The 16,429-nt window shown below is 38.2% G+C and overlaps 2 protein-coding genes across 2 annotated transcripts in view; one reads left to right on the top strand and one right to left on the bottom strand.

Annotated features, from left to right (window-relative positions):
- The window catches only part of unc13b (unc-13 homolog B), a 65,235-nt gene extending 55,232 nt beyond the window's left edge, over window positions 1–10,003 (bottom strand). Inside the window, exons 1-2 of the mRNA XM_023337862.1 lie at window positions 9,754–10,003; window positions 2,857–2,886 (exon numbers count right to left, since the gene is read on the bottom strand). Of these exons, the coding sequence (XP_023193630.1) occupies window positions 2,857–2,886; window positions 9,754–9,775 (52 nt within the window). The 5' untranslated portion in view covers window positions 9,776–10,003. The remainder of the gene's footprint in view (window positions 1–2,856; window positions 2,887–9,753) is intronic.
- Window positions 10,004–11,635: 1,632 nt separating this feature from the next.
- stoml2 (stomatin like 2) lies at window positions 11,636–15,981 on the top strand. Its single transcript, XM_014473560.2, has 10 exons — window positions 11,636–11,812; window positions 12,802–12,936; window positions 13,352–13,451; window positions 13,545–13,603; window positions 13,668–13,769; window positions 13,847–13,981; window positions 14,579–14,723; window positions 14,796–14,875; window positions 15,108–15,236; window positions 15,312–15,981. Exons 1-10 carry the CDS (start codon window positions 11,771–11,773, stop codon window positions 15,435–15,437), a joined length of 1,053 nt encoding a protein of 350 aa, XP_014329046.1. The 5' UTR covers window positions 11,636–11,770; the 3' UTR covers window positions 15,438–15,981.
- Window positions 15,982–16,429: the final 448 nt, after the last annotated feature.

The following is a 16,429-nucleotide window of genomic DNA, read 5'->3' on the forward strand; positions in this document are numbered from 1 at the left end:
TAATCGTTTAGCAAAAATGTCCAAAACTGAAGTCGATTACATGACGAAAAGCTCAACTTAATCCTAAGTAACAAATCTGGCGTCATAAAAATGAAAGTTTTTTTTTTACTGTGACTTAAATAAGATGTTTAAATTTGTTTTTGTTTTTATTATTAAGCAGAACTGCAGCTGCTGCTTGTTCGCATGGAGGGATTACAACCGTAGGATGAAGTTTAGAGAGGGAAGACATCAGTCATCAGATAAACCTCCCACGCAGCCTCAGGCTTCAGTCAAATGTCTTCATTTATTATTGATCAAGTTTTTTTTCCAATAAATTACTGAGGAAAAACCCAGGCAGTCGGAAAACTGACATTTCCAATACGGACGCAGTAAAACCTCTGCCGTCACCGAGAGGATCTAAACTGTTTATATTCATAAATACAGTACAGACCAAAAGTTTGGACACACCTTCTAATTCAATGGATTTTCTTTATTTTTATGACTATTTATAAGGCAAGAAATCCCACTTATTAACCTGACAGGGCAGGTTGACCTATGAAGTGAAAACCATTTCAGGTGACTACCTCTTGAAGCTCATCAAGAAAATGCAGAGTGTGTGCAAAGCAGTAATCACAGCAAAAGGTTGCTACTTTGAAGAAACTAGAATATAAGGGGTATTTTCAGTTGTTTTACACTTTTTTGTTTAGTGCATATTTCCACATGTTATTCATAGTTTTGATGCCTTCAGTGTGAATCTACAATGTCAATAGTCATGAAAATAAAGGAAACTCATTGGATTAAAAGGTGTGTCCAAACTTTTGGTCTATACTGTATATAATCTGAGTCTGAATTATTTCCATTGTTAAAGGAGAAGAATGAGGTTTAGTGGGAAAACAGAAGAAGAAAAACACAAACAGTTGCTGAATGTTTCCTTATCGAGCCGCGGTTTCCTGCAGCAGGCGGTGGAAACAGAGGCAGCTGGCCGGCGGCCCGGGCAAGGTCACGCTCTGCTCCAAACCGACCGGCGCATGATCCAAAATCAGGTGCAAAAGACAGGCAGGTGTGGCAGAAGCACAATGCAAACATTCCTCAGACCAACCTTATGTAAACTTTAGAGCGTCTTCCAAAACCTCACGTCTGCTTAAGAAGAGCAAATAAAGATTAAGACGAGGAAATGCTACGAATGAGAGGGAAGGCAGCAGGCAGACGGCGCCAAGAATAACAAATATTGTTCAATTCTGGCGTCAAATGCAATGGATGCAAACTACGGCTCAGAAAAAAAGCAGAGTCAGCAATTCTGATAAACAGATTGAGAGTAAATCTGTTGTCACACCTGATAGTCCAGAAGATTTGGTTTGATTTGGGACCAAAGTTGCCACATTTGTTACATTTTCAGCTGCTGCGGTTTGCTTTCACTTTCCTCTGTGTCTAACAAACTAAACTAATTGGAAAACCTGTTCCTCTCCTGGCCTGTGGGGGCGCTGCACCAAGAGCTAACAAAGGAAACGACACAAAAACCTCTGAAGAAGTCACTGAGCTCAACTTCCTTCTTCACAAATTGTAAACAAAAATGGAGAAGAGTCAAAATTTAATGGGTTGAAGATTTCTCTTTTGTTATTTGTAAAAAACTACAAGACATCGTTGAGCTAGCACTAGCTAGCACGTTTGTTTTGGTTACATTTACCCAGAATTCCCTGCAGTGTAAACCACTTCACAAAGTATTTCTATGAAAACTCTTGAAATAAACTCTTGAATAAACTTTTTATTTATTTTCTTTCCACTCAACTTTCTGTTGATATGCTGGAATACATGCAATAATCATCAAAATAGACAATTTATGTCTGTGTACAATTAATTCATATAAAATATAAGTTTTACTTTCTACATTGAATTTCAGAAGTAAAATCATTTTTTGCTGCTATTTTTATTTATTAAGTTGCACTTTAATGATTGTAGGACTGACTGTATTTCTGTAAAGCAAACATTTCACTGTTTAACTTCACATTCTCCAAATTTGCATCATTGAGCACTTCTAAAAAATATATTAAATATCTTTGAATGCAGAACTCTTAGCAACAAAACTAACATTTACAGAGTTTCAAGGCTTTACTCTTTACAAGAAGAGTCTGTTATGATAACCTGACACTTCAGGAAGCTGCTGGATTAGCAGAGTTATCTCTGATGTTTGCTCTGGGACAGGAAGGCTCTGCAGTTTATAACAGAAGAAGAAGAAAAGGCTTAGGGCATGCAAACATCTGCAGGGATAATTAAGTTTCCAATCGATGCGAGTCAAACATCATAACTTCCACTTGGAGCTCCTGCCTGTTGCTCCCTGAAATGTCACTGGGCTTTAGTTTGGGCGTAAGCGCGCGCCGCACCAGGATTTATTCCCAGGAGCTGAGCTCACCTGGCTGCAGCTGAAGGACGCAGGATTAATCCATAATCAACCCGCTTTCACTCACTTGCCAGAAAGTAACCGATTAACCTAAATGAGAAAACTGCATGAGGCCAACATCCAACAACACCTACTTTAGGGTAATCAGCTCTAATTAAGAGCTTTTAAAACAGGTGTGGCCAAGTCTACACCTCCAGAGCTTCAGTGACGCAACTTCTAGATGCTTTCCAAGCGTGTTTTCACATCTGATAGTTCAGCAGATTTGATTCGAAAGGGGATGAAAATTGTAACATTTGTTTCATTTGAACTTTGCATCGAGTCAAACAAACCAAACTAATTGAAAAACCAGTTCCTCTCCTCGCCTGTGGGGGCGCTGCACCAAGAACTACTGAAGGAAACAACACAAAAACCTCTGAAGAAGACACTTGTGTAAAATGTGAACCATTTTGATTCTTCATTAAAATAAAAATAGAAATCCTTACCTGGTGGTCCTTGGAGTTTGGCTTTTTTCACTAGAAAAAAGACAAACAGAAAAACAAAATATTAGATCATTATTCTTATATATATTTCAAACTTAGAAAACTCAGATTTTTAAAAAATGTTTAGATAAATACCATGCGTCACTGACTCACTGTATATATCAATATATACAGTGTTTATATTGATAAACGTATTTAACCAATATGTATGGTTAAATACATATTGACACTTTACACTTTAGCATTAGATTCTGCTTAATATCATGCTGGTATAGCAATTTAGCTTTAGCAATAGCGGAACTAATGCTCATGATTAGCGAAACTAACGTTTTAGTTAGCGGTGCTCGTCACTGAAAACAGCAAAAGTTTCGTCTGATTTCACGTCAAATGGGGGAAATAAAATATGGGCTGGTGTGAAGTTTGTAAACATCTGGTTTAAACTGTACGATGCATCATTTGCATAAAACATAAATGAATTAAAAACAGAAGATGACAAACAGAATATGAGAGAATTTAGCTAAAATGTAGAAGAAACCCCAGGCTCCTCCACAGAAAAGCTTTTCCACCAGAAATAAGATCAGCTCCAATAATATCAGCTCTTCCACAGATTTAACAGCCTTAAAGCAGAAATGTTACAAAGAAAAAAAAGTAGCATTAATGCTTAGAACTGGAAATGTCTGACTGATTTTCATCTTCAGAATTTATCCTGATTTTATCGTCTCATTCCTGGGAATTAAGGCCAACCTTTCATCACCACCGAAACTTCAACATAATCATGAAACATAAGCTGAGACAGCTGCAGCACAAAACACAACATCTGGTAAACAAACGTCACGACGACAGGAAAAAAAAATAGACTCTGGTTCATTTTGTTTATTTTGTTTTATCAGACCTGCCATCTTTGCCCCTGATGCATCCATACAATAGCGTTTATGGGATTTTGAAGGGCTTTGTTGGGGATTAGTGGTGATTGCTGTGGTTGTGTGTTAAACCTCTGCAGCCTGACATGCCAGATGGGAACAGAGGGATGCTTCATATTTCCATCCTCTCTGAGTTAGTGCCCTAAGCGACCCATTATGCTTCCTTGAACAGGTTAGGATGGACTAATGGCCTAAACAAAACATCATCATTACGTATTTTGCACAAAAATAATTCTTAGATAATGAGATTTTAGCTGTTTAATGGCACCTTGTCACTTTAAATCCAAACAATCTGTTGCTGGCCACACCCCACAGCCCCCACTCAAAATGGCTGTTTGGGGTTGCTAGGTAACGGGCGGAATTCTACTGGGGTTGCTAAGTAACGGGCTGCGACATTAGATTATGGAGGTTTTTGAAATGGCTTATTTTACAGACACCAAAAAACATTTTTGGCAAAAAAATACAAACAAAAAAAAACACCTGGGTGTTTTTTTAAATTTTTTTCCCCACACATCTTGGTTGTTTTTACAAGCAGCAGAAATCCAATTGGAAGTACAAAAACGACCAAAATGTGAATTATGCATAATAAGTTCGCTTTAACTAAAGGACTGAAACCTCCACTGATGACAACAGGTACAATGAGTTAATGGAGGGGAGAAAATGCAGAGAAATCTGCAACTTTTTCTTTCTTTCCACTGACGTCAATAAGCAGGTAGAGAAACGTTAATGTAGAAAAAACACAGAGCACTTTATGGTGCACACAGATCTGTATCAACGGATTTAAACGGTAACTTTGGGTCGTTCTTTGCTGCTTTTTTTCCAGCCCTAAAGCAGAAAATGCAGTTTATCCTGCTGAGTGGTTAATGATTATAAGAACCTGGAGAATTAAACGGTTTCGCCTTTTGTTGTCTAATAGATCAGCAGTGAATCGCTACAGAGAAGAAATGTGTTAAAATGCATTTTCATTTATATAAATCATGATTTGACCTGAGACAGGAAATAAAGAGAAACCAAAACTAAAGAACAAGAAAGAGAAACAGAAAGAACAAATGAAAGAAAAAGAAAGAACAAGAGACGAGAATGAAAGAGAAACAAAACAAAAAAGAGAGAGAATGAAAAAGGAAAAGAGAGTGAACAAAAAACAATAGAGAACAAAACAGTGACAGAACAAGAGAGAGAAGGATCAAGGTAAAGAACAAGAGAAAGAGCAAAAAAGGGCAAAAAACCAAATAAGAAAAAAAGAGAGAAAGACCTAAAAAACAAATGAACAAGAGAAAACACAAAAGAGGGAAAGAATGAGAGAAAAAGAGACAATAAAAGAGAAAGAATGAACAAATGTGATAAAAAGGGAGAGAAACGGATACAGAGAGAGAGAGAGAGAGAGCAGATGGCCTGGGGATTACTCCTCCGGGGCGATCCCTCGCTCTCTCCCATAATTCCTCTGCTGGTTCCTCTGCAGTGACGGTTCAGGTCGGCCATATTTACATCGGCTGAGTGACGAACGAAACACAAGTTCAAAATGTCAGGTTTCTTTTTTAGGCTGAAGAATCTTTTTTGTCTGTATCTCAACTCCAGTTTATTTATTTTCATGTAAAACTGTAAACTATAATGTTCCAGCTGGAACCTTTGTGTTGTGTTTATGGTACGTCCATAAATCTGACGCACAAGCTACATCCTCTAAATACAGTGATGGAAATCGCTTCTCTCGGCTCACTATGGGTTAATGTCTGGATCAGAAAACGATCTGATTGGACGCTGGAAAAGAGTATTGTGGTGTTCAAATTATGCTAACAGGATATTTGCTAACATTATGCTAATGCTAATGTTAGCATCCACAGTCCACATTTCTATAGAAGCTCCCTCCATGAATGACCAGAGGTTCCTGAAACACTGAAAAACTGAACTTTACACTAATATGATTGTGTAATAATCGAACACATTAAAAACTATAAATATCTTTGCAGTTGACATCAACTGTCCATTTATCCAATAATTTAGAAAGATAATTAGGTTTTATATTTTTTATATTAGTGCTTTCACTGTTTTTGCTTAAATATAACCTATTTACTCATGTTGTAGTTGTTAATGCATATTTTCCTGAATAATTGATAAATATAAAATCTTGCGTTAATTTATTAAAGAAATTGAACATCATAGAAATTAACTTAGATGCAATATATAACAGCTTTATTAAAGCACCATTATGCTTTGTTTTATTCAAACTGAAATCAATAAAAGTGGTTTTAAGTCTGCCAGAGAGCAGGTAGATAAAATCACGTGTCTCCAACACCAGAGGATCATGGGAAACACGTAACGCGACCCATGAATATCCGCAAAGAGCCTCATGTAAGAGCAACACACTTATCTGTTGTGAAATGGCGTCGCCATGGAGACCAATCATCGCAACTGGCAATAAATAATCAACAATGTTAAGTCGAGCCATGAGGGTATGAGTCATAGCATCGGCTCTCTGTCCAATAGCAAACACCAATAAATAGATGAAACGCCTGAAATGTGCAGATTGGGTTCAATCGGCCCGTTGAAGTGACTTTGGGGTTTTATTGGTGACGTGTTGCTGCGTCCCGTTGTGGCGCATCGATGACCAAACCTCCATCTGAACCTGCTGGGTTTAAAGATTTCCTTTTCCTTTCTGAAACAGAAGCAGGTCTGAACTGAGCGTCTCTCCTCTCATCCGGCTTGTTGAGGTCAAAACGACTTTTTTCAAAGTTTCATGAAATAATTACTTTGCTGCTGTAGCTTAAAATATTCATATTTACAAGATGTTAGAATATAATATTATTATTTTAATATCGGATTTCCCCAACAAAGCTTAAACTTAACTTAATTAAAATAATTTTATTCATGCAGTAAGTTATTAAAAACATTGTCCTGCCACTTCTTGTTGTCTTTTCTGCCAGCTGTAACATCTGGTTATTGATTATGTGACTCCTGTGAGGTGAAAAGTGTTTCCATTGCAGTTTCTCAAACATAAATCTACTTTGATGCAGCCGAGGAACAAAAATATTTTATCAACAAACTTGAGTTTTTCATAATTGGTGTGTCTCCATTAGGCAAATCCATTTTCGTAATTCCACTTTGCGTGAGAATGCGACCTGTGCCAGACTTTTTCACGGCAGGCTGAACGACCCAATTTCAATCTTTTCACCCAACAAAAATAATCAGATTTTTGCCACTTCCATACGTGGAGGTAAATTACATCCATAATTATATCAATACGCAAATTTGTTTGGTTTCAAAAAACTCTTCATGTCAAAGTCCAAACTTTTCCAGACTTGAATTTCCAGAATTATTGTCCTTTGTGAGCCAGATTTTAAAGAGCCAGAAAACAAAATCTCACGATGGATGGATGGATGGATGGATGGATGGATGGATGGATGGATGGATGGATGGATGAACAGATGGATGGATGGATGGATGGATGGATGGATGGATGGATGGATGGATGAACAGATGGACGGATGGATGGATGGATGGATGGATGGATGGATGGATGGATGGATGGATGGATGGATGGATGGATGGATGGATGGACGGATTAACAGATGGATGGATGGATGGATGGATGGATGGATGGATGGATGGATGGATGGATGGATGGATGAACGGATGGATGGATGGATGGGTGGATGGATGGATGGATGGATGGATGGATGGATGGATGGATGGATGGATGAACGGATGGATGGATGGATGGATGGATGAACGGATGGAAGGATGGATGGATGAACAGATGGATGGATGGATGAACAGATGGATGGATGGATGAACAGATGGATGGATGGATGGATGAACGGATGGATGGATGGATGGATGGATGGATGGATGGATGGATGGATGGATGGATGAACAGATGGATGGATGGATGGATGACATAAACAACCATAAACTTCCAGCCAATCTCCTGGAAAGTTTAGTTTTTCACTCTGTTCTCCTGTTACCAGGATCTATGGAGCCCAAAATGATCAAAAATGTCTCAGTTTATTTGTTAATCATAACAGCTGAGTTCCATCTTCTTACTGATTGGAACGATTTAAAGGATTTTCTCGTGGTTTTTTTCCAGTCAGGTTTTCTCATCCAGTTGTTTGTTTTGGGCTTTGCAGCTTATTCACTCTGTTAGCGTTACCGGGTCAAACTGCTGCGGCCGTTTCACAGAATTACAAATTACATAAGGTGCTTGACTGATGTAAAGTTGGCAGAGCAGGATCCTCCATTCCCATTTTATGGTTTCCTCTCATATATTTGTAGTATCTCAATGTAAACAAACAATAAAATTGTAATTAAACTTCAAGTAGCTGCGGCTCCGATAAGTTAAAACTGGGTCAACAGTCTCTTCTGAGGCACCATGTCTTAATTATTTTTACAAACAGTTTGAGTTTTACTGTTCACAAAAACTAAACAGCAAAAACTGAACCAATTTAGTAATTTGCATTCAAACTAAAATACATTTTTTATTAACTACAATAGTAGTTTATTATATACAATGTGTATTTTCATATTAAATTAATAGTCATAATTTTTGCACTAGATAATGTTCACCAATCAGATATTAAGAAGTCATGTTGATTAACTTTTACTATAGAGATCTAAAAGTGCCATAATTACATAAATGATTCTTTTTTACATTTGTTTTTGTTTGTTATCATTTAAATTTGGCAACAAATGTACAAAAAATGTATTAAATCTATAATAAATTCATTTTAACAGCAATAAAAAATATTTAAATAAATTGAGCCTTGCCCATCAACACCAGTGGGCGTGGCCAAAACAACTCATGTAATTATAATTGATCTAAAGTGAATTTAATATGCAGATTAACCAATCAGATGCTAGTTCATTTATTTCACGAGCGAGGAAATAAATTAATAAATAAGAGCGTTTGACATAACATTTTTACATTAAATAATTTTATTTTAATACTATTTTTATCAAATGTATTTATCTCCCATTAATCCCAAACTATTACTCACTTATTTCTTAATTTGTTATGTTGTGGCAATTTTGGCATACCGAATAAAAATCAAAATACGGGCGTGCCGTGGTGGCGGAGGGGTTGGAGCGACCCACATTCAGAGGCAACGTGGCCTCGACGCGGCTGTCGCGGGTTCGACTCCCGGACCCGACGACGTTTACCGCACGTCTTCCCTCCTTTCCTGTCAGCCTACTTTGAAAAAAACAAACAAACAAAAAAAAAAGGGACACTAGAGCCCACAAAAAGACCCCTTGCGGGGCGGAAAAAAAAAAAATCAAAATACAAATAAAATAAATTATAAATGATTTTACAACGTAATGAAACCCAAAGTTTATTCTTAATTCTGACGTTTAAATATATGATTGCAATTGAATAAATTTGAGGCATATTTAAACTACTATATTACCTAAATATTATTTCAGTTAAACTGAGGCATTTTTGGAACTCCATATAAATATCACAGTAAATGTAAAAATAACTATTAAAATTACACAACTTTATAATGTCATGAAATCCAATTCTTATTCTTAATTTTGACTTAAATATTATTTTTGTTAAATTTAGGCACTTTTGGCACTCCATATATTATCATAATACACATAAAATAACTACTAAGATTACATTATTTGATAATGTCATGAAATAAAATTCTTATTCTTAATTCTGACTTTTGATTATTTGATTGCGATTCAATATATTTGTGGCAAGTTTAAACTATTATCTAAATACTATTATTATTTGTGAAACTAAGGCACTTTTAGCACGCCATACTTCAAAAGAAATACAAACTGATGCTTAAATACTTTAAGATACAATATTATTTGTGTATTGCACTTATTAAAACAAATATGCATTAAACAAATAATAGATTTATAGGATTGTGGCACTTTTTGTGCTCGATACAAACACTTAATTTTGAAGTTACTCCACTGAGGGACGATGATTTTCCACGAAACTTCTTTAAAGTCCACGTAAAAAGCGAAGACCTACCTCTGACACACAGTAACGACATGACAAGGCGCTTCCAGCGACCAGCAGCAGGTAGTTTCACAGTTTGAAGCTCTCAGCGGAGATTTACTTTCAGTCAGGTAACATAATAAAATCCGTTAAAATGCTCTCAATGCTCCAATAAAATCCGTTTTTCGACGCTCGCAGGTTTCTGGCTGGTACCGGACGGGGAGTAAAGAGCAGCTGCTCCCCGCTGAGTCCACGCCATTATTAAAACTCTCATCCCAGCTTTCCACTCGGATGGAAAAGCCCGACAGAGCGCCTGAAAGGAGGAGGAGAGGACACCTGTTACTGGCGTCACAGCGGACCAATCAGAGCGAGCGCTGCGGCTGGAGGGCGGGGCGTTCTTAGAACTTCCACCAATCGGTGAAGAGAGAGAGGGAGGAGGGAACAGGTGACGCTTTCCTGACCTAACAATGAAATAACCCACATTAAAATTAATTTTTTTTAATTAATTTGCTTTTGGTCCAGTTCTTCAAGATATATATATATATATATATTATTTATATATTTTTGTCATACTTAGTTGTATGTTTTACACAGATATTTTTAAACATGAACTCAAAATAAACCTTTCCTGTTGTAGGTCAGTTAGGATTGACACAATATATTTTATCGATAACCAACTTCCTTGTGTGACACCATGAAGAAAAAATAAAGAAAATTGACAAAAGAGGCAGAAAAAGAGAAAAATAGGAAGTTGATTGTTACATTAGGAGAAAAGCGGAGTAGCATCCCGACTGTGAAGTCCAGATGTGGCAGCATCATGATGTGGGCTGTTTGGCTGCAGGAAGAAGGGCTGGTGCGCCTCACAACACGGATTCCATCATAAGAAAAGAATACTATGTGGAAATACAGAAGCAAAATCTAAAGACATCAGTCAGGAAGTTAAAGTTTTGGGAAAAATTGGTTTTCTAAATGACAAAAAAAATGGCTTAAAGACAAGTAAGGCAGCTTTCTGAATGGCCATCAATCAGAGCAGAAAACCTTTATGAATATGCATAGAGGCTTCTAGAAAAATTAAAAAAGTTCCACTAAAAAAATTATTATTTTGGCATTTTGCAAAAACAGATTATGTTGGAATTCAAAACTGATCTGAAACATTAAATATTAAGTAATTTAGTATCTGACAGGGAAGGAAAACAAGGAGTTCATTGAATTAATTATTCAATTAATAAACAGCACCGCCTAGTGAGACTATTGTATTATTACAATTGCACTAAACCAAAATGAGAAAAATATATTTTTAATCAGTTCAAAATTACTAATACACAGTGGTGCAATTGGTTATTTCTCTATATTCATAGTATTGCAACACACAGGGAAATGGCAATAAATATTCTTTATTTTATTATTATTAATAATATTATAATCAATTTGCTAGAGGTACTTTTTTTGTTTTTGTTTTTACTTCCTTTTGTATCATTTCATCTTTCATCTTACAAAAATGTATAATAATAATAATAATAATAATAATAATAATAATAATAATAATAATAATAATAATAATAATAATAATAATAATAATAATAATAATAATAATAAATTAGAGCAACATTATTCATGGTGTTTATGAAAAAATATTTGTATTTTAAAGTTATTATATTTGTTGATATTCAGGACAAATTTGTTTGGAATAAAAGCACATAATAATGTTTTACAGCCGACAGGAGCCATAGAAACAGGTTATAGTTTTAAACAAAATAAAAAATGTTTTAGCAGATGTTTTCTCTATACGTTAAACTGAAAACGAGCAAAACGGGAAATACAAAAACCAACTTTCCCTGCACAGTTCCATTATTTATCAAAGCGGAACTCATGTTGCCCGGCTTCTGTTTCCAGCGTAAGCGGAGTTTTTCAGAACTGCACCACTGATGTAACTTTCATTTCCTCCTACAAGGGGGTCATTCACATGAGCCGTGAGCTCGTTAACAGACCGGCGTACAAAGCTGGAGCTATCAAAGTAACAACTAATAATTAAATTTAATAAATAAGCAGAATGTTACGGACGCTGTGTCGGAGAGGCGGCGCCATTTTGCAGGTCAGTGTCGCGGTTCTCTTCGGCTTGTTAGCTCGTGCCATCAGACGTCATTCAGCGTGTAGACGTCAGTTAAAATTAAACCAAATGTTTCTCTACACCTCTGGGTCTGGAACAAGCATAAAACATAAAATATTGGCTGATTTTTATTTATTTTTAGAGTCGAAAATTGATTTTATTACAAGCGGTTTTTGTTATTTTATTGATTTACCGCTAATACATCTAAACATTGTTTTTTGTTGTGTTGCTTTTTTGAGAAGTTTCTCCAAATTTCCTTACCTGTAACGCAGGAGCTGAGACCAGATATTTACATGTATCTTATGAAATATGTCATATTTTGGGTCAATTAGTATTTTCCTAATAAAGACGACTTGCCTTAAATATGAAGTTTACACACATTTCTTTGCTAAAACACCCAGAAAACATGGCGCTGCTTGCTCCCTGAAGCAGGTCGTACCTGCGAGGGCTTCAAATTATTTCCTGTATTTTAATATGGATTCATGATATAGCAAATTACTGGAGTAGATCATGTTGTTAAATAATGCTTTGTATCAGAAATTCAGATAAAAAGTGGTGACATAAGCGTGTATGATTTATTTATTTCTGTTTTTAATGTTGATAAAATGCAAAATGCCTTTAGGAAGGGAAGCAATGGCAAAGTGTGGGAAGGGGAAAAATGAGGACACATTTTGGTTAATGGAGTCGTAGCCATGGCAACCAGAACAAAATAGCAACAACAAAGAGGAGGAGAATTAAAACTGAAAAAGAAAATATAAGATTATACGACCATTTACAAGATAAATGGCCAATTTTGTTGACAGACCGACTGGAGAGTAACTGATAATCACAGCAATTATATTGCAGATTATAATTACAGTAATCTGCTGTAATTTACTCAAATTTCACTGGAACACTGGTGATGTGACTCACAGATTAATGTAACACCACTGGTGTGTGTGTGTGTGTGTGTGTCTGTGCCTTTCCGCCTGCAGCAGAGCCAGCGGTTCGGTCCGGTCCAGCAGCGCTGGGCCTCCAGTCTGCCCATGAACACGGTGGTTCTGTTCGTTCCCCAGCAGGAGGCCTGGGTGGTGGAGAGGATGGGCCGCTACCACCGCATCCTGGAGCCCGTAAGAACCGCCCGTAACCTTGGAAACGCTCCCAACTGGACCCACACGGCAGCTAAACTGGGATCAGATTCGATTAGTTTAATATTCCACATTATATTCCCAGTCCCACTTCCTAAACGTTGTTTCTTTCCTCCTTGTGTCCTTCCATCCTTTCCTTCTTTGTTTCCTTTTTGTTCTCTGCTTACTGCCTTGTTTTCTTCCTTTCTTCATTCCTTTCTTATCTTCCTTCCTCGGTTTTTGTCTTCCTGTTTCCTGCTCTCTCGTTTGATAAATTTGTAATTTAACCAGAAACTGTCTGTATCTTTTTAGTTTTCTGACTGAATCATTTATTGTGTCTCTGTAAATCTCTACAGATTGTGACCTTTGACCCCATCTCTCCATGTGCTTTACCTTCTCTCTCTGTTTTCCTCTCCAGGGTCTGAACTTCCTCATCCCGGTGCTGGACAGAGTGCGCTACGTCCAGAGCCTGAAGGAGATCGTGATCGACGTCCCGGAGCAATCCGCCGTCTCTCTGGGTGAGCGTCACTTCAAAATAAAAGCTTCTAACCATGTTTACGCTCCCATCATTTCAAAATAAAAGCATCTAACCACATTTCTCACCCTCCTAGATAACGTCACGCTGCAGATTGATGGAGTGCTCTACCTGCGGATCCTGGACCCGTTTAAGGTACGGCGCAGGCCGTTGGCGGCCATTTTCATGTGATCTTAAAGTGACGGCGCGCTGCTTTCAGGCCAGCTACGGCGTGGAGGACCCGGAGTACGCCGTCACGCAGCTCGCCCAGACCACCATGCGCTCTGAGCTGGGGAAGCTGACCCTGGACAAGGTCTTCCGGGTAAATCCCAGCAGCGCCTGTCGTCCCTCCAGGTGTTTTTCTGTGGAGAGTTTTAATCCGTCCGTTTGATCCAAAAGGAGCGAGAGTCTCTGAACTCCAACATCGTCCACTCCATCAACCAGGCGTCGGACGAGTGGGGGATCCGCTGCCTCCGCTACGAAATCAAAGACATCAGCGTCCCGCCGCGGGTCAAAGAGTCCATGCAGATGCAGGTGGGAGTCACGGACCGGGTCGCACTATGAATGTTTTTATACTTCCGTTTGAGTTTCTGCTGCTTCTCAAATCAGCCAGAGCGCTAACAAAAACACCCAGCTGTTTATTTGGCAACAAGTTCATGTTTTTGTCTGGAAAATGAACCATTTCAAAAACCTACTGAACGTTAAGTCACATTCAACTGGCACTGTGTCGTTACCTAGCAACCACCTTATAGAATTCCACCCGTTACCTAGCAACCACCTAATAGAATTCTGCCCGTTACCTAGCAACCCAAGTGGAGCTCCAGCTGGTTGGGTCAACTGGTTTTACCATTGTATGCGCTCTATAATGACTACTGGAAAAGACAATTGTTTTGTTGTTGACTTACCGTCCGGTTAGGGGGCGTGGCCAGCAGCAGCTCATCTGGATTTAAAGTGACAGGACCCCATAAAACAGCTCATTCTGAAAGAAACTCATAATATGCAGAACAGGGCAGCTGTTTGATTGCAACCTGTTACTACTTGTGAAATATTACACCTTTATGCAATAGTACATCTAGTTTTTTTAGCTGTACCTGTACAACCACCACCATTAATGCCATTAACTTTGTGAAGGTGGAGGCTGAGCGTAAGAAGAGAGCCACGGTTCTGGAGTCTGAAGGGACGAGGGAGTCGGCCATTAACGTGGCTGAAGGTCGGAAACAAGCTCAGATTCTGGCCTCAGAGGGAGAGAAGGCAGAGCAGATCAATAAAGCAGCTGGTGGGTTTGGTTACCGTCTGTTTATTGGATAAAATGTTCATCTTATCTTAAGCTGATGTTTGTTTCCTGCAGGTGAAGCTCAGGCTGTGTTAGCCATAGCTGAAGCTAAAGCTAAAGCTATCCACCTGCTGTCTGAGGCGCTAACAGAGCAGGTGAGTCAAAGTGTTTCTTCCTGTCACTTCTCACAATTTTGACTTTAATTTGAGCATTTTGACTTTAGTCTATTTTAATCTTTGAATTGTCTCAGAATATTAATTTCTGACAAATGTAGTGAAAATAAACGGTTTTTATCAGTGTGTTGCTGGTAAAGCCTGAACGTTCTGTGGTAGAGGAGTCTGAACGCTGCCGTCGCCGTGTGAAACGTGTTTTTGTTTGTTTTTTCAGAACGGCAACGCGGCGGCCTCCCTCAGCGTGGCTGAGCAGTACGTCTCGGCGTTCTCCAACCTGGCCAAGCAGACCAACACCGTCCTGTTGCCGTCCAACACCGGCGACATCACCGGGATGGTCACTCAGGTCCGTATCCAGCGCCGCCTGCAGCATCTGTCTGGTCGCTAACGGTTACCGACCCGTTTTGTTTGCTCTGTCCAGGCGATGACCATCTACAGCCAGCTGGCGAAGACGACTCCTGCAGGATCATCGGCGGCGGCGGCGGAGGAGAAGAAGGCGGAGCTTCCTGACGGTTTGGCGTCACCAGAGGAGCAGAGGACTCAGTGAAGGAGGTCGGGCTGTTTGACCCAGAAAGCGCTGAAGCAGATGCAGTGGAGGCGGCTCTGCTGACCGAACAGTTCGCTCCGACCCGACGGGACTGGGAGGAAAACCGAACCCAGTCGTCTGGTTTCCGTCGGACCTCCGGGTCAGATCTCCAGTTCGTCGATCCTCACAGACTGTTTATGTTCAACCGACTTCAGCCTCCAGGACAGAAATGTTGTCTCATGTAAATGCAGAAATACTCATGTTTTCAGCCGTTTGTTTTTCTTTATACACAATTACTGACACCCTTAATAAAGATGCATAAAAAACTTTGAATAAATTTAATGTTTTTTTGCAGTAACAGATTTTTTTTACCTTCCTTGTCGTCGTCCTGATGCTATAGTGGGAAAATAAAGCAGAGTTTTGTTGCTCTGATTATGGGAAATTATGGGCATGTTCTCTTGTCTTTCCCAGTTTGAAAACTGAATGGAAACTTTTTGCCATCAAGTTGAAATTTCTTGAGGGCCACAACATGCACTTCTTTCAAAATAAAGTAGTTAAAAATAAATGTTTTGTGTGTTTTTTAAAATTATTTTTATTTATTAAACTAAACATCCAAAATGTTCTTAAAAGAAAAAGATTTTATTTTGTACCAACAGCGATCTAAATCATAACTCCATTTAGCTCCTAACTACATGTTTAGTTTAGTTAGTGAGCTAAATATTTAGTTAGAAAGCAAATTATTTAGTTTGACGCTAAATACTTGGGTAACAGCTGTATAATTATGTTTCTAATGTTAGAATTAACTGGTATCGATATATTTTAAATATCAAATCAAATATGTTTTTACTCCCACTTGAGGCGTTTCTTGGGTGGCTACTTTTTATTTTCTTTAATGCATAAAAAATATGTTAAGTAGTGCTAATTTTACTTGAGTGCAATTTTTGAGTACTGTACCTGTAAATAATTATGTTACCCTTTGGTATCAAATTTTATGCGGTTATTTTAACAGCTTG

Source organism: Xiphophorus maculatus, chromosome 8 (genome assembly GCF_002775205.1).
Source record: "Xiphophorus maculatus strain JP 163 A chromosome 8, X_maculatus-5.0-male, whole genome shotgun sequence".
NCBI lineage: Eukaryota > Metazoa > Chordata > Actinopteri > Cyprinodontiformes > Poeciliidae > Xiphophorus > Xiphophorus maculatus.

Excerpts from the sequence above, each read along its gene's own strand:
- stoml2 (XM_014473560.2), top strand. The coding sequence starts at position 11,771 with ATGTTACGGACGCTGTGTCGGAGAGGCGGCGCCATTTTGCAG. Across the intron at positions 13,452-13,544 it reads GCAATCCGCCGTCTCTCTGG|ATAACGTCACGCTGCAGATT; the intron begins GTGAGCGTCACT and ends TCACCCTCCTAG. Across the intron at positions 14,876-15,107 it reads CTGAGGCGCTAACAGAGCAG|AACGGCAACGCGGCGGCCTC; the intron begins GTGAGTCAAAGT and ends TTGTTTTTTCAG.